Below are 25,322 nucleotides of genomic sequence, written 5' to 3'. Positions count from 1 at the left end.
AAAGTCCACGTCAGCTGCAGGCTCGTTTGTGGCTGACAAGTCCGATGCGGGACAGGCAGACACGGTTGCAGCGGCTGCAGGGGAAAATTGGTTGGTTAGGTGTTGGGTTTTTCCTCCTTTGCCTTTTGTCAGTGAGGTGGGCTCTGCGGTCTTCTTCAAAGGAGGTTGCTGCCCGCCTAACTGTGAGGCGCCAAGATGCACGGTTTGAGGTGATATATATATATATAATATATATATATATATATATATATATATAAAATAGAAATTATATATATATATATATATATATAAAAAAAATATATATATATATATATATAATAGAAATTATATATATATATATATATAAAATAGAAATTATATATATATATATATATATATATAAATATATATATATATATATATATATAATATATATATATATATATATATATAAAATATATATATATATATATATTTTCTTTTCTCTCTCTCTCTTCCCCCCCCCCCCCCCCACTTTTTTTTCTCCCTTTGTTCCTTGACTTTTCCTGGCTGGGCTAAGGCACGCCCACCCATTTAGGGCGAGTTGGGCCCCAAGGCAAGATTGTACTTTTCACCGCCGTGCTCCTATGTGGTTCAGGTACGGCTGGCAGATTTTTTTGAAAGGTGCCATACCTTCCCCTCCAATTATAGGTCATCTTCTCCAAGGGAACACAAGCTTGCATCTCCTTGATCGATTGTGCAATGCACAGGTGAGAGTTGGATTTCCAGATAACCGCTATGCACTTCCTGGCCACTGTCAGAACGATCATTACAAATTAAATTTGGTCATATTTATTGTAAGTCTTGTGTCCATCATGTTACCCAGCAGGAACAACTCAGGATCCTGTGGGAATTCTTTACCTATGATTTTCCCCAGAACTTCCCCTCGTTCTTTCCAGAAGGGCCTAATCTTGGAACACATCCAGGTCACGTGCACAAGGTTCCTGTCCCAATGCTGCATCTGAAACACTGATCCAACAGGTCTGTCTTGGACCTGTTAATCCTTTGTGGTGTTAGATACAGCTGGTGCAAGTTGTATTGCACCAGCCCTATATCTTGCATTGATTACTGTGGTCATGCTGATCTGACACAAGGTCACTTTTCGGCCTTTTGGCTAAGATCATGTATAGTATCTGTTCTTATCAGTTTAAGATCAACTATATTTCTTCCAAAAAAAACTACGATGGTACATTTCAGGTCATATTCAAATCTGGAAATGCACCAAAAATCATGAGTTAGTCATTAAAATTACAATTTTTTTTTCAAAAAGTCAAAAAGGAGAAAAATTAGTCACAATATAAACAAAATAACTAACCCCAAAACACACAGCTGCAAACTGTCTTTTAAACTTGGTCCCTTTTAAGTAATTCTTCAAATAGTTCAGGAGTTTTAAAAACAATTATTTTTGTCATAAAACTGCAGATGTAAATAAATTTGTCGAATACAGCATCTTGAATCTTTTGCAGCAGAAGCTACTGTATTATTCCTCTCAACTTTCTGCTTTTGATCAAATATCCTGCTTTTATTTAATTTCTCTGCCCTCTAAGGTGTGTTTTGAATTACAAGTGTGTGAGGCAAATCCCATTTCCAAGTGAATGACATTTATTTTGTGCTCAATGAGTTTTGCTTGCATCCGGAGTCGGATGAAGGAACATCACAGTGTCTGACACAAGAACATGTGGCTTTGCACCTTTTTGAGTGCCTCATGGTAAAGGGGGAGAGGGGCTGGGTGGCGGCAGCAGCTCAGAAGAGGAGAGGGGGCACTTTGGGGTCCCTACAAAAGGTTTGCCCTTTTGGTTGTCTGATTCCATGTTCATCATTGGTCTGGGACCAAGAGTGGGGACAGCTGGTCACTGATTCACAACTTGTCTCTCCCATTTTGAGGGCGAAATGTGTTCCTAGGAACACCGGGGTGAGTTTTTTTTCCCAGTGCAGAAAGTGAGGCGATTGATGATCAATTCCTGGTTATAACAATGTTGAAAGACTTCAGTGAATATTCCATGTGAATGTAGTCATTTCATTGCCTGGTTCACAACCCTGAAGGCATTTATATAGCCACAAAGTATTTCCTTTGCTGAGGGATGTTTAATCTATGCGCACAGTCCCCGGGCCACCAAAGATAAAGGATGACAGTTTAGTGCAGGGAACGGCTAAGGCCCTAAGGGTGATCGGGCAAACAGATTGGGTTGCAGGCTGGAAAAATTTGAATCGTGGTGGGCTATAGGTTGCCCACCCCTTCTCCATATGTTCACTGGGGAAGTTGCAATTATACTCCTTTCAATGTGGATTGCAGTTTTGTTGAGATTGTCTGTCTGTAAATGGCTCCTGTTATCCTAATTCACACCAAACGTGATTATGTACTCCTACTGCTCAATAAAAACCCCGATTCAGAGCAAGATGAATGGTTAATTTCATCATCATGTTTTGTGAATGAAAAATCAAATATTGGATAAAGAAATAGATTTTGAAACTTTGGTGCAATGTCTGGGATATTTTTGCTCATAGTGAATGTTTTTAACAACATACAATTGACAGGCTCCCTTGCATAAATAAAAACACAGAAATGTTGGAAGATCTCACAGCATCTATAGAAGGTAAAGCTATATAACTGACGTTTTTGTCTTGAAGGGTTTGGACCTTAAACATCAGATATATTTTTACCTCCTATGGATATTGCAAGACCAACTGAGTTCCTTTAGCACTTGCGTTCTTACTACAATCACAGCATCTACAGACTTTCACATTTCACTCCTTTGCATAAATGGCTGATTTTAAAACAAATGAATGCACTCTATCGCTTGACTCAACAAAAGTTTATATTTTGCACAATTGTAGACTGTTCATTCTTTAAGTGAAATTGTGAAAGGGTTGGTGGTGCATTCCTTTTCTGGATGGTTGATTCTTGAACAAATTTGTGTTGCAAGAAACTAAAATTATAAAAGTAATGTATTAGCAGTAACCCAGAGCAAATTGTTGAGATGTTTGAAATCTGTAATTACTATTAATTCCAGGGTTTGGAGGAGAAAGTTCCCTTGTTTATCAGGCACTTTCAGTGAAATATTTGTCCATAACTAAAAAATCCGAATATAAAAGCGGAGATTCTCTGCCCTTGCGTTGGAAAACTTACCTTCGTAACTGGTCCATGATTGGGTGCAAGGCAGTGACTAATCCCTCTCCAAGGTAGTGTGAGAGGTGGGGCGGTGCGCTCCACTTCGCTGCATAAAGGGTCTGCAAGCGGCTGGCTCAGGGCAGCTGATGACATCACAGTGATGCTGTCATCCGTGACCCATCTCCCCCGCACGCACCTCTGCCTTCATGACCCCCTCAAGGCAGGTGGGCGGCGACACCCCCCTCCAGCACCTCACCGGGTTGCTTCGGCCTTTGGGGTTAGGGCTTTAGAAATTTTAGAAAGCTTTAGAAATTATCACAAATGCCTTAACAACTTGGACCATTTCTTTCAGTACTTTGGGATGCATTCCATTAAGACCAGAGGGCTTGTCTGCCATTAGGCTCATTAGTTTGCCTCTTTAGTAATTGTGATCGTATCATGGTCCTCTCATTGCATCCAAGGATGATTTAAGGTTAGAAGTGTCCTCCACTATGACGACTGGCTCAAAATAATCATTCAAAGCCATAGCCGTTTCCACATTATCCAATATACAGAGCCTTTGTCATACCCACACTCCTGTTCGGCTCCGAATCATGGGTCCTCTACCGGCACCACCTATGGCTCCTAGAACGCTTCCACCAGCGTTGTCTCCGCTCCATCCTCAACATCCATTGGAGCGCTTTCATCCCTAACGTCGAAGTACTCGAGATGGCAGAGGTCGACAGCATCGAGTCCACGCTGCTGAAGATCCAGCTGCGCTGGATGGGTCACGTCTCCAGAATGGAGGACCATCGCCTTCCCAAGATCGTGTTATATGGCGAGCTCTCCACTGGCCACCATGACAGAGGTGCACCAAAGAAAAGGTACAAGGACTGCCTAAAGAAATCTCTTGGTGCCTGCCACATTGACCACCGCCAGTGGGCTGATAACGCCTCAAACCGTGCATCTTGGCGCCTCACAGTTTGGCGGGCAGCAACCTCCTTTGAAGAAGACCGCAGAGCCCACCTCACTGACAAAAGGCAAAGGAGGAAAAACCCAACACCCAACCCCAACCATCCAATTTTCCCCTGCAACCGCTGCAACCGTGTCTGCCTGTCCCGCATCGGACTTGTCAGCCACAAACGAGCCTGCAGCTGACGTGGACTTTTTACCCCCTCCATAAATCTTCGTCCGCGAAGCCAAGCCAAACAATGTAGTTCACCTTTTTCATCTTCCAAAGGACCTACATTCACTTCAATCACACTTTTCTGCTTGATGTAATCATAAACTTTTACCATTTTTTGTATTTTGTGCTTGTTTGCCTTTGTAATCTATCTTCCCTTTATTGCTTGATTAGTGGTTCTTGCTTGCTTTTAAAAGTTTTGCTAATTTTCCAGTTTCTCACTACTCTTGGCAACTTAGTATGCATGAGCTTTTAGTTTATCTTCCTTTATTTCAAGGAAGGTAAATTGTCAATCAAGGCTGGTTCTCCCCATCCTCACTGTCCATGCTTTTAATTGGAAAACAACTTTAAGCACCGAAAAGTCTTTGAAAGTCTTCCATTGTTCAACTGTCCCACCTAAAAGCCTGTGTTCCCAATCCATGCTAGCCAGCTCCTCCCTCATCCTATTATAATCTCCCTTGCTTTAGAGTAATACTCTTTTGTGCTTTTTCCGAGAGGATCCCAAACTACATGATTGTTTATTTTACCTGTATCGTTGTACAGAACTAGATCAAAGAACATTTTCCATGATGGGTTCAGTTTCATGTTATTCCTAAGTTGATTTTGGTTGCTACGGAATAACAGACGAAAAATGTATTTTGAATTACATTTCTAAATTTGTGTGATTTTTGCATTACTGCTGTTAGAATGCAAAATGAAAAACTGGCACATGATTTATAATGGGTGTAGTCATTTATCATAAATAGTTCGGCCTCTTATCTCAAAAACTTGTGTTTGTATCATTCATACTGATATTCCCACTCGGGATGATTTAAAAACTTGAAAATCTCAGGAACAATAATATTCCATTTGTTATGATCCTTTTTTCCTTTACCCTAATATTCTATTTGTGCAATAAATTCGAGCTGCTGTCCCAAGAATGTTTCCAAAAAGACAGCTGTAATTGAAGTATGCAGTGGGGTGTGAAAAATGCCACCAACAATTGCTCGCAAATCAAGCTGGCTCTTGTCAGTGGTAATTCCTTTCAAACCTGGTTGGTTACTAGTGATTATTTCATGGCCAATTGGTTATTGTTGCCACATACAAGTTTTTTTTGCAAAAGCCTGGTACATTTTTGTGCAAATTTAGTTTTTCTCAAGCTTTGCTTGCATTATGATTCTCTCACTGGAATGCTTTCCTCCAACGATAGAGGTATCTGAGTTGCTTTTTTTAAAAAAAAAAATCGGTAGGTGCAAAGCAATGATCCATAAGCTGAAATCAACTTAACTTTGCCATATAGTGTTTACTTACAAATGAAAAGTAAAAACCTAAATGTGCTTTCAAATGAAGAATTTTACCTGCTGATGAAACTTAATTTGTTCTATAATTGATGTGTTGTCATGTGATCACGGGGTGGGGGGGGAGGATATTTTGTGCTTTATCCTGAATTATTGACTTGGCAAAAATCCTAGTCAATAAATAAAACCCCTTGGAACAATGCAGGAAGCGCAAGATATCTGTGATGAAAATGATGCCCAAATTGAACCAATATCTGCTTGCATCTGCTCCCTCTCTTCCCTGCATACTTGTCTCGAAACAAAAACCTCCCAAACACTGCCATCCACCATTACCTTTGGCAGCCAACCACCATTCTCCATGCTTTTAAAAAAAACTTTCCTTACCCCTCAAAATCCACCCTTTCCTCTTCTTCCCCCCCCCCCCCCCAAACCTCCACCTTAAAGGTGTTGTGTGATATTTTACCATGGGGTAAAGGCCAACAGGTATCCCATCTGTGCTCCTCACAATTTCACTTAACCTCTGCTCCAGAGAACACAGCCCAAGTCCATCCACACTTTCCCAGATCATACCCTTCAGCTCGCATCCTGGCAAACCTCCATGCCCCCTTCCAAGCCTCCACCCTGGAAGCCACAAAATGAAGTATCAGTCAGAAAAGCAACATTATTAAACAATTCTTTGTCATTTTGACAGATACCAGTTGGCGCTCAGAGGCTACATTTCATTACACCGTTGAACGATTTAGTAGGCTGAGCGAGTCCGTGTTGAGTCCTCCTTGTTTTGTCCGAAATTTGCCATGGAAAATTATGGTAATGCCTCGCTTCCATCCTGATCGGCCTCATCAAAAGAGTGTTGGATTCTTCCTACAATGCAATGCTGAATCTGATTCTACGTAAGTAAAAATTTAAGATGCTCTATGAGTGGCTTCTAAATAATCAAATCACTATTCTCTAACTAGAGGAGAAAATACTAACAAGGCACAGAGCTTATTAAAATTTGCATATGAAGATTGTTTTTGTCCATCTATTACAACTTTTAAACTGATGTCTTATGAGAATGTTAGAGGTATTCATTGAGCTTTATAAGATAAATAGGAGGGACGTAGAGAGTATCCTCTATCTGAAAGACAATGGTGCTAGCCAAAGATTAATCAATCCTTCCAATCTGGTATGATTTGAGCATTCAGTTTTGATTTCATGTAAGGAATTGGATTTTGCAGTTGGAGCTTACATATAAATCACCCGTCCCTTGCCGTTCTTGACAAGGTGGTAATAAGCTGCTGTTTTGAACTGCTGAGATCCTGGAGATGTGGGTATATCCACAATGCTCTTCCAGGATCTGGTGAAGTAATATATATTCCAAGTCAGGTTGGTGTGTGGCTTGGAAGGCAACTATCAGGTGCTGGTCTCATGCTCCCTTTGTTCCAACTGGTAAAAATTGTGTGTTTGGAAGCTGCTGTCTATGGAGTCGGTCGTGCTGCATTGCATCCTGAACTACTACTGCTGTGCCTCAAAGCAAGAGGGAGCAAAGATTTCAACTGCCTGTTTTGTATCATATTTTGCTCCATATCCTTAAAAATCTGGATGATATTACATGGCATTTTTATCCTTAAACTAGATACATTGCGTTCAGTTTAAAATAAAACTTGTTTCCTTGTGTTCCCTTCCATAGGTCATGGTCCTGTCACGCTCAAGCTGTGTTGAAGATAATTAACTACAAAGATGAAGAGAAATCCTTTAGTCGGAGGATTAGTCATCTTTTCTTTCACAAAGAAAATGACTGGGGTTTCTCTAATTTTATGACTTGGAGTGTAAGTGCTGAAAGATTTACTACTTCTGCAACCAACTTTTCTGATTTGTAATCCAAGTCGAGCTGCATTTCAACATTGCTACAGGAAAGTAGGGGTATGCAGGCATCTGACTAAACATTTCCAGTGTAATAATGCTGCAGTGGCAACCAGGCATGTTTCCAGCAACCCAAAATACTGAATTCTTTCTTCGTGTTGTCAAATGGTCTTAAATTTGTGCTAATCCAAAACTCGCTTGACCAATTTTCTATCTAATCCAGGGTTGTCCATGTTTCCAGGTACCTGTCATGGTCTTGCTGGAGTGAGGTCTTTGATCCTTTCCAACTGAGCCATCTGGAACCTGATTCATTTCCTGCAACTGTTTTGCCAAGCAGCTAGAAAAGGACTTGTCAAGAGGAATGCATAGTTGGATTCAGTGCATTTGGTACCTCAAGTAGTCGAATAACCAAAACATCCATTTTGACAATGCAACAAGATGGACAGTCCTGGATTGCACAGGAAGCTTGCCAAATGAGTTACAGATCCGCATCAAATTTAAGATCCTTTGACAATATTCAAGAAAGGATAATTCAACATTGGCCTAGTTTTGTGGTCAGCGGCAAAGCATCATCGCTTTCTGCTGACTTTGAAAGCTGCCTTCAAAGATCCAGCAAACTCTTGGTGTGGATCTTATCGCTTACGATAGTTGTTGCTGTAAAGCGCCAGGTTTTATGGATCTGGTGTCACAACAAAAGTGATGTCATCAAGCAGGTTCAGCGACCAATCGTTGAAGAATTTTCACAGCTATCAAGAAGTAAAAATTACAGCTTTTAACCAACTTTTTAAACATTTTACAGAGCCGAAATAAAGATTGGACATGCACACGAGATTAAGGTAGAAATTGAAATATCATAAAATGATTTTTTCAATTTAAATGGGTATGGAATTTTGAAATTTGAGGGAATAATGAGGCATTCGTGGTGTTTTAATATCAGAGTGTTAGCAGTGGTTAGGCTTAGTTATGCCATTAAACTCTCACATCAACTTCAAACAGCTGAGCAGAACATCTTTTAAATATTTTTGTGACATAGATGCTAAGTACTTGCAAATTTACGGATTCCTGCATATTTTACTGGAGGAGGCCACAATGGCGTGCATTGTGTAGAAGCAGGAGGTTATCGATAATGAGCTTCAAGAATCGCAGGAGTTGCAGAAGCTGCTGCTGCATTTCCTCTGTTGCACTTTCGGTGTTGGAAGCTTCAGTTCCTGGTCATTCTTGGCTCAAATTCCAGGTCATGCACAAGATTGAGTGGATTGTCAGTGCTGCTAGATTGCAGATAGATTTTCTCGTGGACTTTGGCGAGATGAACCAAGTGGGATTTGCACATAAATGATAGGAATGCTTAGAACAGACAGACCAAAGGGTCCAGCAACATAGTTCCATGAAAATAGCAATTGCAGGGAGACAAAGAAGGCATTTGACACCTTTGCCTTCATTGGTTAGGGCAATGAGTAAAGGAGTTGGGACATCATGTTATAGATGTACAAGACCTCATTTGGAATACCATATGCAGTTTTGGTTGTCCTACTTCAGGAAGGATATCATTAAACCAGAAAGGATGCAAAGGCTAGGATTTTTTTCCTCGAGCATGGTATACAAAATTAGGTAGGGGCAGAGATGAGTTAAACAGTTAGTCTTTTCCCCAGGGTAGGAGTGCCTAAAACTAGAGGTAAATGGCGGGGGTCTGAAGGGAACTTGCTTAGAAGGTTGTCCAGGCTTGGAACAAACCACCAGGGAATTAGTTGAAGCTGGCACACTGAGAAGATGTGTGGCAGATACATGGATAGGAAGTAGGAAGTGCTGAGAGCAATTTTGGCAGGTGTAGGCAAATAAGGCTAGATCTCGTGGACATGTTGGCTGGCCTGGATAATTTGGCCCAAGAATTTATTTCTCTGCCATATAGCACTGACTCTGTCCTAAACTGGGGGGGGAAGTGTTGCCAGACTTCCCCTTGGATGTATTGTTTTTAAGATGACCATCCTACTATTGAGGTACTGCCGTTCTACTACAAAAATAAAAGATTTAGATTTTAATGTTTTTGATCCCTCGATTTCACAGCCTTCATGGATATTTCTTGATTTACAGGAATTGTTTAGAAAGGTATTCCCTTTGAATGTTATCAATTTCCTTTTCTCTGGTTAATCTGCAATTTGTATGGAAAGTTCTAATTTGCTTGTTCAAATAGAGCCTGTAATACAGAGAGAATATATTATGGCTAACTATTCTCTTAATGTGTGGTGTTATTTTGTGTTCTGACACCACAAATGTGTTTTAATTTTCTTAATATTCTTTCTTTTGGGAATTGTTTTTGTTAACTCTTTATTTGAATTACCAGAGACATAGAATCAGAAGTCCACTTACAAATTTAACAAAATTTAACAGGAAACCATCTCCTGTCATTTCCATTTTCATGGAAAAATTTGCACCTGTGCATTTTAGATTTGGGTCCAATTCTTATAAACTGTACATTTTTAGTCTTCTGAGACTATGACATTGTTTTCATGTTGTTTGTACAGTTCATATTTCCCTAGAATCAAACCATTGCAATTAGGTGAGTAGTCCAACCCTCCAAAAAGGTGAGTAAATAACCCACGTTGCAGGACCTGGCAAGCCGTTCACACTGGACCATGAATTGCTTGGTTCATGTGGATATCTCGAAACTAAGGGGAGGCATCCCAAGTGATGTATTACGTGCTCACAGACCAGTGAAATCGTAGGGGGAATAAAGACGCAAGTGCACAATGTGTAAAAGTCCGTGGGAAAATCTGCTACAGCGGGCTTCAGACTTCAAGCTTTGGAACTGAAAGGACATTGGGCTGAGCACTAATGCATGTTCTGTGATCATACTGGGTAGAGAACAACAACCTAGCATTTTCATTATATTAGGTGTAATAAGTAATCGTGAGATTACTTAAAGCACAGGTGCTCGTTGACAGCCTCGCCAGCCACTCTGTGACAGTTCCACTGGCCACCCTGTGAAACATAATTGCACTGATATTAAAACTGCCGGACCGATGCACACAGGCACTGACATCTCTAATGGTACCTGGTAGAGCTGGTTGCCCATTCACATATCAGTCTTACCAGGTACCAAGTCAAATCCGAGTTAACTCTGCCCTGCCTGCAGAACCTGTCACATTCCCAGATTACCTGCTAAATTGCCCTGTTCAATTCACTTTATTTGGCGTTGTGAAAGGGGCTAATATTGAATGTTGAATAACATATCCATTGATTTTTAACGAGAAGCATTCCACAAGACCATCGTTAAAATCGGGGAACAGGAAGTTGTAAATATTAGGTCATTTTGCGTGTTGTGTTGCAAATGTGTAGTATGGTCCTAAATTCAATTCTCATTGTGTGAGCTGAAATGTTAGTAATTTAAGATTGATCTTCATGTTCTTTTGAATAAACATTGGAATTAATTTTCTAATTGAATTCTGAGTTAAAAGCCTATTTAAAAATCTCTTTAGGAAGCAACTGATGCTGAAAAAGGTTTCATTGAAGATGACAAGGTTACATTTGAAGTCTTTGTGCAGGCTGATGCACCACATGGTGTGGCGTAAGTAACGTATTAAAGTTGTAACTGGTGTTTTAGCAGTTGATTAATGGAAAGGTATTTGCATAAATCGTTGATGATTATACAGTATGCAAGCATTAACTTGCAACTTTTCAGCTTTTCACTTATGAAACTTGCCAGGTAAATATGTCCTTAACAGTGCCTTTAAGTCTCATGGGAGGCAGGAAATCTTGAAAATTGGAACCTGCTGAATTTCTGCATGTCTTTTGGTTGAGTGCATCATTGGAAATCTACAAATTAATGCAATTTTTAAAAATGTCATTCTAGGTGGGATTCAAAGAAACACACAGGCTATGTAGGATTGAAAAACCAAGGAGCAACATGTTACATGAATAGCTTATTGCAGACGCTGTTTTTCACCAATCAGTTGCGAAAGGTAATGTGGGTGTCATTGCATTGAGCCTTGCAGATGATTGTTGGATGAATGCAGTAATCCAATGCATTTGTAATTTTTTCTAAAGCTTGTGGTCTAAATAGTAACATTGTGATGAGGAAATATTTGTCGGAAAAAAAACTCCTTAAAATATTTGAATTATTCAGGCTTCGGGAACCTTTCCAAAGAATTAAGCTTACAAATGGTAGAGTCCAGGGGAGAATATTTTATGATTGTGGTGGTCGTGCAGGCACTGTGATAGAGGTCTCGCTTTGAACCAGGGATAGTAAAATTAGCCGTACTTCCTGACTGATTAGTTATGAAAACTGCAAGGGGATGTTCAATAGGCATAATCTGGCTGAGCTGCGACACCCACGACATTCATTCCTTTCAAAGAAGGACGATTTTGGTGGAACACATCCCAATGCACACATCTGCCTTTTCACGCAACCTTTTCCTTAATTTTTTTTAAACCTCCTTTATCCCCCTAGTAAGTCATTGTTTTGTTTTACTTAAGCATCGGTTTTGCACGTCGTTGAAATAGTAGTTTCCCTAAGTTATTCCAAGTGCTGCATAGAATAGGTATGAATTAAAATGAGGGGCAATTTGAAATGGTTACACTCGTGATTTGATATAATGGGCTTGAGCCTTGAATGCTCAGTATGCCTTTTGAATAAATGTGAAATTTGCAGCTCTAACTGAAAACTAGACCACGTCGATGCAAATTTCACTTGGAGGATTTTTTTTACATTCTCTCCATTTAAAGCACTAAATTTGGAAATGCATTCTCCAATAATGTAAATTGCTGTGATAAAATTTTGCCACTTTAGTTGAATTATACTGATTCTCATAATTTTTAATTTGTGCTCTTATCATAGGCTGTCTATATGATGCCAACAGAAGGGGATGATTCATCCAAAAGTGTCCCTTTAGCATTGCAAAGAGTGTTCTATGAGTTGCAGCACAGTGATAAACCTGTTGGAACTAAGAAACTGACAAAATCTTTTGGGTAAGTGAGAGTGTATTTCTAACAGAAGAAAAAAAATCTTCCTTTTTGTGTTCTGATTACTGTGTGGAAGGTCATGTGACCTCCCCAGAAGGAACCTGATCAGAAGTCACTGCAGCTTGATCAAGATGGACCACTCATGCTGAGCACTGACCTTGTCATTGGCCTTTTCAAAAGACCACTGTCTCTGTTAATCACTGAGCCGCCCCCACTGACCAGCAGAGGGGTATAAAGCCCAACACGTGGAGCAGCTGGGTCTCTTTTCCCCCCAAGGAACCTACTTGGGCTCCACTCCAGGTCAAAAGCAAGACCTGATGCTGGAGAATTGATATAAAGGTGTGTGCCAGTAATGGGTGCACACTCATTTGTGGTGCACGCTCGTCAACCGTCATTAAACCGTGCTTCTAAACTAATTTCAGTGCCCTATCTGCACCTGGTCGAGGGTAGTGGGTTCTGTTGTTGTCTTCCTCCACATAACATCTATATTGTGTGGTTTATCGTTATTGCTTATTAAGTTGTGTCTGATTCCTCAGGAGTTTGTGGAGGAGCTAGTGGAATTGTTCAAGTGAACCGGTACGGACTTGAAGGGCTGACGTGGCCTGTTTCCGTGCTGTCAATGGTTATATGACTGTTGTGCATGCTTTGTGTGAGTGATTCTCTGAGATGAATTTCCCTCACAGGCAAATAAAGACTTCAATTGCAACTAATATGTGTCTGGACTCATTGCTTCTCAGACCCTTTGAACATGTTCCTTGCGTAATACTGTCACACCAGTCTACATTTCAATTAAATTTTAATATTCCAAATTTCTCCCCTGTCCTAAGAGAAATAACTAATAAAATGTGATGGTAGGTTATAGTCATAAGATTAATTACATATTTCTAAAACAGTAGCAAATTACTCTAATTTAAAATACGATTTATTTTTTTTGTGCATTTTTCATCTTGATTTCGAACAAAACAGGATGAAAACTTTCATGAATGTCCCATTTACAATCCTTATTGGTAATTGGAATATAACCAATTTAAAGTTTTAAGAATAAATTGGAAAATATACATGGATGGGAGAGGTCTGTTGGGTTATGGAATGGGAGCAGGTTAATGGGACCAGCGGAATGATGGTCGGCACAGACTGGAAGGGCCGAATGATCTATTTTCTGTGCTGTCACATTCTAAAACTGTTGTGACCTGACTCGATGAAAGTCAGATTTTTTCCATAATTAAGGTCTTGTTCGCAATTTCATGCTTCAGTATGGAAAAATGTTATATACATCAATGGTTGAATTATCTTTCTGGAAAATTGTTTCTGAAATTACAATTCACTTTTTTTTAAAAGCCATTAAATTATTACTGTTCATAAAAGATAGTATCCTAAATGAATGAATTTTCTCATGTAGCTGGGAAACACTAGACAGTTTCATGCAACATGATGTCCAAGAACTCTGCAGGGTGGTAAGTTTTTTTTTCTCTGAATAAATTCATGGTTTGCATTTATTGTATTTAAGCATATTGATCCTTTTGGTCTATTGTGTTCTATTTGGTAACAAATTCACAAGTGTTATCTCTTCAGAAATGTTTTTTTTTAAAGCTATTCATGATATCAAAATTGGCTGCAACTGTATAATATATTAAAGATTTGGATTGAACCCTTGGCCTGCTTTGCTGAGGCAGAATTGATTTTAACTTTACTGCCCTCTCCAGAGTCATTGGCTCCCTAATATTCTATAATTCCTTGGCTCTGAGATGGAGGATTCTGAAGGGATACCATCCTCTGTGAAAGGGAATTCTTTGTCCTCCTCTCTATCTTAAGGAGGTGATCGCTTATTCTGAAACACTCCGCAATTTCTAGATCACCTCATTGCAAGAAATATCTCTGCATCCAGCCTGTCAGTCCCCCTTAGAATCTTAGATGTTTCAAACAAACTTCTTTTCATCCTAATTCCAGAGTATAGGCCTAGCCTACTCAAACTCTATGTTAGTCACTTCATCACAGGAATTCACCTCATAAATGTTATTTGTATTGTTTCCAATTCAAGTACAGTACAACTCCAATTATCCGAAATCGGATTCTCCGAAATCCTCATTTACTGAAATTTTTTTGGAGCCAAGCTGACCACAGGTTGAAAAAAAAATTCACCTGACATGAAATTAGAACGGCGATTGTCCTCGTTTCAGGTAACTCCCTCCCCTCTCTCTTTCCATTTCTTCTTTACTTAACCCTATTGACTTTTCTCTCCAACTCTTCCCTCTCAAACTGCGTGCCACTGTTTCCCAGCTGCAAGCAGTCGGAAGAATCCCTTGTCCCGGCATCATCAAAGAGAACAGCCTCCAGGACAGAAGCGGGCACGTTGGGCTACCAGGCGGGAGTGGGACCTCGGGCACACTGGAGTTCCCTCCCCTCCCCTCCCCTCCTCCCCCCCCCCCTCAGTACAGCAGAGCTGCCTGACACCAATTCCAAACCCTCCCCTCGGCCTACTGCTGCACCCACACATCAGATTCCCCAGTGTGCGATAGGCCTAGCAATGGAGAATCCTGAGTTGGGACTCTAGGGTTGGGAGCTCCAGTGACCAGGGAGACAGGAGCCCGGCAACTCTCCAGTGAGTGTTCCACCAGCCTTGGAAACTTCCCTAAGGATTAGTGGTGGTTGGGAGGTCTTGTTGATCAGTGGCAGCCAGCATTTTTTTGGTAAGAATTAAACATTATTTCATCCTTGAAAAGTCTCCTTGTTGTTTGTTGCTTAACTACTGTTGCAAGCGATTTGCTGTGGCTACTGGGCTGTTTTTTTTTAAATGTAACCAGTCTCAGTCCCAACCATTCTGGATATTTGGAGTTGTACAGTACAACTCCAATCATTTTTGGAAAAACGATATTGTAACTGGTCATTTTTTTTTAAAAAAACAGCCCAGTATCCACAACAAATCACTTGTTTGTCGTTTTTTAAACACTGTTACAAGGGAAGGCTTCTTAAGTATGAATTAGTTTAATTCTTACCAAAAAACAACCCAAACAAAATCAGACAAGTCCAACACTAAAAATTCAAAATTCTTCTCAGTTTTTTCCAAAAAAATTTCAACCTGTTCGGCTCTGAAAACATTTCAGATAACTGAGGATTTCTGATTGTTTCGGGTACCCTTATTTATCTGAAATTTTTTGGAAGCGTAATGACGTCATTTCTGCTTCGAAATTTTTCCGATCAATGAGGATTTCTGATTTTTCTGAAATCCTCAATTATCAGGAAAAAAATTTCAGAGCCAAACAGATTTTTGATAATTAGAGTTCTACTGTTCATCTTAAATATGGAGGTCAAATTCTTCATAGATCCGCAAGTGTCTTCAAATCATTCCCCTCTGAGGTTGCATTTAATATTTTTAAAAAGTTGAATGCATAAGAACTTTGGTCCATCATTCCATTAGACTCTAATTACTGTGTCTGCTCGCTAACAAAAAAAATAAGAGTTCTCTGACCTATAGATCCTTTTGTACACCCGTCTTTTTATGTTTTCCATTTTTCCAAAGTAGATAGCTCAGTTTTGGAAACATAAGGCTTCATTGATTTTGTAACTTTGAATTGTTTAAAAACTCCCAAGTTTGGGGTTTGTAATTCTTTTAGAATATTTTCTATATTACCCTAATTTTAATTAGTTTATTTGGGGGTCAAGAGTAACTTGCAATTAAAGTTAATAAACTGGATGTCTAAATGAAAGGACAGATATGGGAGAGCAGCAACTACAATATTATTTACTCCCATCAAATCGTGAATATTTGATGTAGACCATTTCTTCTCCGTGGTTTATAATTCACTGCTAAAAATGGGTGTGAATGATTACACTTGGCAGTAGCAGCATCTCAGCATATATAAATACTTGAACAATGAAATAACACTAAATTGTAAATAGCTGCTTTCCATGACCAGCCATGCGCCTTTGTTGCCTGCTGAAGACTACTGCATGCAAAATTGAGGTACTCAAAATTAATTATTGAGGAAATTCTGTTTTTTAAAAAAAAACCTGCTGACTCAGGCATGGAAGTAGGGTGAACAGCAAGCAATTTTTCTTTAAATTGGGATATTTAATTGCAGTCATATCAACTACTCTTGTGATATCCCCATAGGGAAGCCTAATAGTGTACTTCCATGAATTCCTAATAATTAGCATTGAAGAACGATAAGTAAATGCCCTGTGCATTTGGTCCTGGATAAAGCATTTTTGATTTGGTAAGGAGCTTTAGTCTGGGGGGAGGAAAAAAAAATCAATAGATAATTGATCTGACAATAGAATTCTTTTTTTTAGCTACTCGATAATGTGGAGAATAAAATGAAAGGGACCTGTGTAGAGGGAACAATTCCAAAATTATTCAGAGGGAAAATGGTGGTAAGTATAGCAGAATTATTTGAGAAGAGTTAATTTTTTAAAAATCGCTCTTTGCCATCTCTGAACATTTTTACTTTTATTTTTAAAGTCGTACATTCAATGCAAGCATGTGGAGTATCGATCTGAGAGAATAGAAGATTACTATGATATTCAACTCAGTATAAAGGGAAAGAAAAACAGTGAGTAACTACTACTATTGGTTGGTTTAACTGTTTTTAATTGCAGCAAATTAACAGCCTCTTCCTTTTGTTCCTCAGTATTTGAATCTTTCAAAGATTATGTGGCAGTGGAACAGCTGGACGGGGATAACAAATATGATGCAGGCGAGCATGGTTTACAGGTATATTTCTAACACTGATGTAGATGTGGAAACATCAGTCATTTAATTGAACATTGATGTAGCAATGGCATAGAGTTAATATGTAATTGTGTAATTAAACATGCTAAATGCATTCAGAGAAATGTAGAAAAGTTACCTTGCTCTGTTTAAAACCCAAAATTTTATTTCCCATTTTTAAAAAAAAACTATCCAGCATGCGAATTTTGATATGTATCGTATTTCCAGTTTGTGTGAATTTGTATCAAAATGTAACACTTCAATTCCTGTTCCAATATCTTAGTCTTTGATGGAAGTTCAAGATAATGGATCAAGAGACTTATCCAAGAAGACACATGATCTTGTCTGTGCATTTGCTAATATTTATCTGCTGTTTACAGGACGCTGAAAAGGGTGTGAAGTTTCTTACATTTCCACCAGTGTTGCATCTTCAGCTGATGCGTTTTATGTATGACCCACAGACTGATCAGAATATTAAGATAAATGACAGGTAAATAAACCTTTGCTCAATCTTGGGAAATTTATTTTATAAATTGAACTGATAGTTTGTTTCAACAAGGATTCAAATGTATATTTTAGTTGGTAATTAGCTGCTGTACATCATTGTTGCATTGTGCAATGCAGAATAGTTTTACGTTAGGTCCGTCTAACTTTTTTGTTAATTGTTGTATTACTTCCTGGGGCGACAGTAACAAATACCATTAGGACATCTGTTTTAAAGTGAAGGGTGGAAAGTTCAGGGAGATGTCAGGGATAAGCTTTTTACTCAGAGTGGTGGGTGCCTGAAATGCATTGCTGAGGGTAATGGTGGAGGCAAGTACAATAGGGACATTTAAAAGACTCAGACAGCCACATGGATGTAAGAAAAGAAAAGGACTATGGGTGTGCGGTAGGTCAGGTTGGATTGTTGAGTAGGTATACGTAGGTCAGCACATCATGGGCTAAAGAGCCTGTGGTGTGGTAATGTTCATACAGTGAAAAATGAATGCATTTTGTGTATGCTTTTTGCTCTTGAACAAAAAATTGTTCTAAACGGTCTCGATTCAGTTAGTTTTGATTTATAAATTTTCTGAGCACTCTGGTTCACGGTTTGTTTATTTAATTCCTTTTTGTGAATTTCTGCTCCAAGTTGATGGCAAAATCCAAGGTGCATTTTCTCTTGCCATGAAGATTGTTTGCTTGGAATTCATCAGCCCCATGAAGCAGTTGATCACAAATGATGTGAGACCAGTGTAGGACAATTATCATTTCTTATTGTATTTCTCATGCATAAGAGTGGTCAGGTCCAGTTGATTGAGGTCACCAAAGAATTGGGGCAGAAATTATATTAACCACCTCCATCATTTATTCCTGCAACCAACTTTGTTTTTGTCTGGTAAATAGTGGCTTTTTGTGTCTGTTAGAAATGCAGTTTGTCCATCTGATGGAATGCTCTTGCATTCTCAAACTTCACATTAGAAATCTATTAAAAGAAAGAAGTCGGATGTAAGAGAAGAATAGTCCCGTGGAAATTTGGATTTCAAACTAATGTGTTTTTCAAAATTTGTTGTTTGCCATTGGTAAAATTTAGATGAGGAGGATGAAATTTTCTTCATTAATCAGTTATTATAAAAATCAAGGCTACTTGCTTCTGTTAATGGTCTGTGAAAAAGCTTTATCTATTTCCCTGTATAGTAGCAGAAGTCCCATTTTTCACAGTACTGTACAGGAAATTATCAAAATTTGAGGTTTATTTTTAAATTCATTTTTGGGACTTGCTTTTGAAAAGATGGTGGTGAGCTGCCTTTTGTACTGTTGCATCATTCTGATGAAAGTATTCACGGTATTGTTAGTTGAGCAGTTCCATGATTTCTACCCACTCAAATGGAGTGATTAGCAACATCGTAATTCGGTCAGGATGATGGCTCAATCATCTGCAAACAGTTCATCTTTGGGATATGGCAACAAACCAGAACCCCAGAAGAAACCCTCAAGTCACAGGGAGAACCTGCAAATTCCAAACAGCACAGGCCAGGAGTGAGCCTGAATTGCTGTCACTATGAGGCACCTGTTTTGATTCACTTCATATTGAATTATAAAAATGAACAGTTTTCTACTTTCAAGGGTAATTTTATTGTGGGTTTTATTTCAGATTTGAATTTCCTGAGCATTTGCCCCTTGATGAATTTCTTCAGAAACCCGACCCCAAGGACTCTGCTAACTACATACTACATGCAGTGCTGGTACACAGTGGAGATAATCATGGCGGTCACTATGTAGTCTACCTCAACCCTAAGGGTGATGGTAAAGTGAGTATATAAACAAGTGTTGTAGCTGCAAACAATTGGTATATTATTGGGGATGGGGGGGGAATCAAAGCAACCATTAATGTTAAATTAATATAGAAATGTGAAGTATCAGTTATTTTTAATTGATTGCAAATTGATAACTGGGCTAAAGTGTTTAATTTCATCTTCATTGACTGGGAACACTTTTTTTCTAGATTGCTTGGTGTGACAAATTTGCGACTGCAGCTTCAATTTTGTTCATTAATTTCTGGATGAATTTTAATGTTAGAAATATTATATGGTTATAAATAAACAATGTCTCAGCAAGCAAATTGCTTCTGCAAATGTAATTTTTCACTGTGTACAAGTCACTTCAGAATTAATGCTAGTTTTGTGAAATATTTTCTTAAATACCTGTGATTGGGCTTTGAACTGCAAGTTTAGCTTTTGTATTCTGTATTTCAGCTTTGGCTTTGCTCTTGCTATCATTCATTCACATGTGTGAATGTAGGGTGTTTTGGGATTCTGCTTTAATCTTAACCTAAGAACCTACTTGCACTTGCTTAAAAATAAATCCTATTTTCAAACCATTTCAAAAGATGAAGTCCCATTTTCAGTTTCTATCAATTTGGTTTAATATGGGTGTAGATACATCTGGATTTTACCCTCTTGAGCAAGGAACTCTTGTTTTAAAGTGGACTGCCTCGTGGTTGATCAAAGCTGCAGTTGAACATAGTTTGCTGTTTAACCATGCTCTCTTCTTGACCAGGCACTAAATTATACCTCCTTTTATTAGCTTTACATAAATGCACATAGTTCAGTATTGTTGTATACATGTATTTTGAGAATTGTTCAAACTTTTTAGAAAATATCTCAAGCATCAGTGTTTCATCTATTTGACAGTGCATCAGAAATTAAAAATAAATAATCCAAAAGAAAGTTGGTGAGGGGAATCAATGATGGGATGAGAAAAGAAGTGGCATGTTCTTCATGGTCTCAATGCTGGTTGAAAGAGATTGGTGAAGGTTTGCTAATGTAATTTGTCTGGAGGAAATGTTATACTTGAATGAAGATGGATTTGAAGATGAAGGAAATGCTGGAAAATTTGGAGTTGGAAATTGAAAACTAAAACAAAAAAATAAAATTTAAGCCCATGTTCGGCAGGTCAGACAGCGAGAATCAATGGCTTTTACATTGTTTCGTTGTACTTCCTGTGCTGAAACTGTCAGCTTGTGTTCGTAAAAGAAAATGATATATAATTACTGCATTAATGTGAAGTTTTTGAATTTAATCACATTTATGAGAACTTGTTCAAATGCTTATCCATAAATCAGATGTTTGAAACCAGAGAGGCCTGTACAGGAAACTATCCAATCCAGTGTTAAGTCCTGAACACATGAATGTGGCTGGTCAAAAAATAAAATGCTGTTCCTGGACCTGAGGTTGGGTTTTGGAATGGTGCAGTCGGCCAAAGTGAGAGTCAGGTGGAGAATTGAAAGTTGAAGATCAAAATCGCACTGAACAAACCTGCATTTGAAGAGTATTTGTCATATTTGGGATCTTAAAATTCGTATTTGGGATTTTGGTGGAAAGGAAAGGGGCAAAAGGACCAGTGCTGTATCTTCAGTTGCATGGGAAAACTCTGCGAGAAGTGGAGTGGTTGTTAGTGGAGATGGAAGAGTGAACCAGGGCAGACTGAAGAGAAAATCCTTTTGAAATGCTTAGGAGCAATTGGATGTGTGTGATAGGTCATTGAAGGTATTAAATGTTTGCAAGGAGCCTTGTGCTTTTTTTTAAGTGGGAGGAGAGTCAGCAACAAAGAGATTAAATTGAGTTCCGTGACGAGCCTTTCCAGATCTTCTCACTTCTGATGAATGGTCATTGAGCTGAAACGTTAATCCTGTTGTGCTCATTTGTAGTTATTGTACTTACCAGCTTGTCTATTATCCAGAACCAGGAGGGTTTTGCTTCTCCTGTTTTTGAATTCCACTCCTCTCCTCCCTCTTCATCGCCAATGAAGTCATGGCTTTGAAAAGTTGACTCTGCTGCTTGGTCCAAGTATTTCCACCATTCTGTTTGTGCTTGATTCGTTGAAACAGTTATAACCGTTGTTGTTAAAGCTCTAACGTCTTTTTCTCAAGTGGTGTAAATTCGATGATGACGTTGTATCAAGGTGTACAAAAGAAGAAGCAATTGAACACAACTATGGGGGACATGATGATGATCTATCTGTGCGACACTGCACCAACGCGTACATGCTGGTGTACATCAGGGAATCCAGACTAAGTAAGCAAAGTCAACGACTCAATGTTTTCGTCTATCTAGTATATATTTTGAAGTGTACGTTTGTCATTGGCGTTACGCCATCTGTTCTCAGATCCAGGCAGGAAGTTCCTGACAATCTACAGAGATGTTTGGCATGTTTTAGACAGAACACTGCATAAACCCTCTGTCCCATTCCATCATCCGTGCCTTGTTTATTGAGAGAGTTGGCAGTAACAAATTATGATTCCTTCTGCAAATGTTTGCATTCATGACCAACCACTCCCATCGATGATATTTGTGCAAAGTTTTCTGTGGCTGGTGGTGAGTTGTTAAAACTCATTTTGTCTGTTCAAATCAGAGGCATGTCTGTGATCAATAAACAGTGCATGCAGTAATCTGAAGCCTCTCGGTCATTGCTGGGGTCTTCTGTGAACTTAAAGGAGTACTCCAAACCAAGGGTGAGCGTGTCTCCTGTCGGGGAACGAATGCGCTCGACCACCGCCGGACTCTCATGATGGATAGAGTTCCATCTGCACCCGCACTTGGGAAAATCAGTCCATCTGCTTGTGATTCCTCTTTCTGCATTCGTCAACTAAAGAGAAGAATGTAGAGGTGCTCTAAGGAGGCAGAGAAGCAGCTTCATGGTTTTCTGCCACATTGAAGGAATCTGCAATGGATCTGAAAAAATATGCAAGGTGGTTACAGATTTTTATTAAGGAATGTGTGGGCAAGTATATTTCAATTAAGACTGTCTGGGTATATGCTAAACAGAAGTTGTGGATGAACCAAAAGATATGCAAACTGCTGAAGACCACATTCTGGCATTCAGGTCACGCGATTCAGAAATGTCTGATTTCAACCTCCGGAAGGCCATTACCAGCACAGACAATTCTGGACCATCGGACACTCAGCAGTTGTGGCAGGGTTTGTACACCATTGCATCCTATAAGAAGGGATAAGCTAGAATCATTAATGACTATACTTGTATTCTGACTAAACTCATCGGATACTCTTATCAAGCTTCCATGTGTGCACTGTGGAAAGTAGACTGACTGGTTGCATAACAACCTGTTTGAGTACCCAGAAGCACAGAAGGTGGCAAACATTGCCATTACAGACATCTATGTGAGGTTTTTCCTTCAGAAGGCAGCCAACATCATGAAGGACCCTGGTCAGAACATGGTGCTACTACTTGTGGGAAGAATTTACAGAAACCTGAGGTCCAACACCTTGAAGTCTAAGAGTTTCTCTCCCCCCACCAACAGATATCAGGCTCTTGAGCCTCTCCTTTCTATCCTAATCATCCACAGCTCTGGCACTACACAGACTTGTCTGCACTATTGAAAAGCCACTTTGTCTTACTGCTGTAGTTATTAGATGTATTATTTGTATACTCTTGGTGGTTTTTTAAAGCACTTGTTTGGCTGCATCAGATAAGAATTTCTTGCATCTGCACATTATACTTATGTGGATGACAACTCATTATTATCAAATGTCATTTAAATTGAATCCAATTTGGAGTAAAGTGTGTGTGCTCTTGATATTTTTGAACTTTTCAATAAATTGTTTATTTTGGAATACAGGTGCCTAGCCTTTTAACCGGGATTCCAAAAACCGGCACTTTGTTCAGTCGATGACTTTTCAGCAAATGTGGTTTTAACACGTGTTATGTAAGAAATGAGCATGCTTGCCTTCGGAATCGCCATTCACACAGACAGGATGTTTACACTAAATAAGGTTGAGTTGCAATGATTTTGGAGTTGTGGTGTTCTCAGAGGCTGGACCTTTGAAGTAGGGGTAGGTTGAATAAAGAGTTCTAAAAATGTTGTGCAAATATTCTCTGTTTTCAGAGGGGGATCCCTCCCCATCTCCCCCACCCCCAGTCCACTGTTTTGTCTCTGCCCCTCTCTTCGGTGGAAAGGTGACTCTCGGTCCCCAGCGCCTGGTGGGAGAGAAGCAGGCCCTGGCAGACCGGATTATGGGTAACAAAGACAGCCATTGCTCGTACATTATGCCGTCGCCGCAATCTGGAGCAGCGTTCTGGTGAACTCTGGGCTCGGCAGCACTGCACCCCTACTGCCCCATCTGGAGTTAGATGGGGCGGGGGGGGCGCGACGGATGGCACTGCACTGCCAGGTTGTGCCCAATGAGCTTGTGGTGTGCCTGAAAGCCATTAGGCCCAGAGCCAACCTGACCCTGATCATCTACCTCACTCGCAGCCTTCTGCCCTGCTTGGCCAGGAGCTCTGAGCAGCTGACACTGGCCACCTTTTTGGCCGAGTTCCCAGGCCACCCATTGACTCAACCTCTACCTGACCTACACACTAGCGCACGTCAAACTTCCTGTATGGCGCGTGTCAAACCACCGCTCAGCGCAAGATAGTCTGGCATTGGCCGGGGGGCGGGGTGGTGACTGAAAGTGGGGGCTAGGAACAAGGCATTTGCTTAGAGACCAATAATAAAATGATTTTGAAAAGTAGAAGATTCCAAACAACGGCAGGTGTCCAGTCCTGATGATCCCAGATAAAACGCTAGGCACCTGTATTTGCAAATTCACTTATTGCCTTAGAATGCATTTCAAAGTTGCTGGTTTTAAAGTATTTTATGTCGTATTTGGAAAGTAATTGGCCACACATTGTAATAATTTTTTTTTTGGAGCATTTTTCCTATTTTAGCCTATTCTAAAAAAAAACCTGTTAAAACTATTCTGTTTATAGGTGAAGTTTTGCAAGCGGTCACAGATCACAACATTCCACAACAACTGGTGGAGCGTCTTCAAGAAGAGAAGAGAGTGGAGGCTCAGAAAAGAAAGGAAAGGCAAGAGGCACATCTCTACATGCAGTTACAGGTATTATTGTGTTTGTGGATCTATTGCTAAACAAACTATGGTACCAGACCCTTGCAAATACTATATATGTGAGGAATTTCTCTGTAGTTAAACAAATACTAAACAGTATCCCTGAAATGTGAATGTATGCAAAGTGGCATCAACCTGTTGGCTTTTTGTTGGTTTACTTTAGACTTGGAAATATTATTTCACCCTTTCTTCTTTGTCTCCATCTTTAAAATATACCATATTTGATGGCATACAAGACCTGCAGGCAAATATACCCCCCCCCCCCCCCCCCCATTTCAGCAGGGAATGTTGTGACAGATTGTTATATTTTATTTTGATATGTTTTAAAGAAGATCAATTGTGGCAGAGTTTTTAGTGTAGGTCACATACAAACACTTTGAAACACATCTCATTTAAAATGCCAGAGCTCTGCTCAAGCCAGACAGGCCGGCTCCGAGAGCCTTTCTTTGCAAAAATTTGTGAAGTCCTTGTAGGCATTCTTCAAAGTAGGTGTTAATTGGATATGCTGTGGAGTAATGGATTATTGTTTTGGAAAGCAACAGAAGAACAAACTCAGAAGATTACGTCCAGTGCCGCAGTCTTTCTGAGTGCAGTTTGCTTTTCTAAGAGGATCATGTGGTTTTCTCAGAGAGAGAGAGAGAGAATTCAGTTCTACAGTTCAGCAGCAGGGACTGGAACATGACAAGCTGGCAAGCTTGTGGAAAACCCCCATTTTGAAGGAGGGTTGTGAGTTCTGCAGTTCAGCCTGGTCAAAGCCCTTGTGGTCCATAGAAGTGGAGATGGCTGGCTGTATAATGTTTCCCTTGAAATAAGGGAAATGGAAGAGGAAATCTCTGGTGACCTGAAAGAAAGAGGTTATCAT

At 39.6% G+C, this 25,322-nt stretch overlaps 1 protein-coding gene and 1 pseudogene across 3 annotated transcripts in view; both read left to right on the top strand.

Moving 5' to 3' along the window:
• usp7 (ubiquitin specific peptidase 7 (herpes virus-associated)) overlaps positions 1-25,322 on the top strand; it is a 67,599-nt gene that overhangs the window by 21,431 nt on the left and 20,846 nt on the right. For all 3 annotated transcript variants that reach the window (XM_069905415.1, XM_069905413.1, XM_069905414.1), the window contains 13 exons: positions 6,258-6,456; positions 7,236-7,374; positions 10,882-10,970; positions 11,256-11,364; positions 12,240-12,370; positions 13,764-13,818; positions 16,655-16,735; positions 16,824-16,914; positions 16,993-17,075; positions 17,453-17,562; positions 19,204-19,360; positions 21,481-21,625; positions 24,321-24,451. In XM_069905415.1, the coding sequence (XP_069761516.1) occupies positions 6,258-6,456; positions 7,236-7,374; positions 10,882-10,970; positions 11,256-11,364; positions 12,240-12,370; positions 13,764-13,818; positions 16,655-16,735; positions 16,824-16,914; positions 16,993-17,075; positions 17,453-17,562; positions 19,204-19,360; positions 21,481-21,625; positions 24,321-24,451 (1,520 nt within the window). The remainder of the gene's footprint in view (positions 1-6,257; positions 6,457-7,235; positions 7,375-10,881; positions 10,971-11,255; positions 11,365-12,239; positions 12,371-13,763; positions 13,819-16,654; positions 16,736-16,823; positions 16,915-16,992; positions 17,076-17,452; positions 17,563-19,203; positions 19,361-21,480; positions 21,626-24,320; positions 24,452-25,322) is intronic.
• Positions 1,113-1,213, top strand: LOC138747802 (U2 spliceosomal RNA; annotated as a pseudogene).

Source organism: Narcine bancroftii, chromosome 12 (genome assembly GCF_036971445.1).
Source record: "Narcine bancroftii isolate sNarBan1 chromosome 12, sNarBan1.hap1, whole genome shotgun sequence".
In the NCBI taxonomy this organism is placed as follows: Eukaryota; Metazoa; Chordata; class Chondrichthyes; order Torpediniformes; family Narcinidae; genus Narcine; species Narcine bancroftii.
The sequence above is the reverse complement of the archived record's forward strand: the minus strand, read 5'-3'. Positions and strand labels throughout refer to the sequence as shown.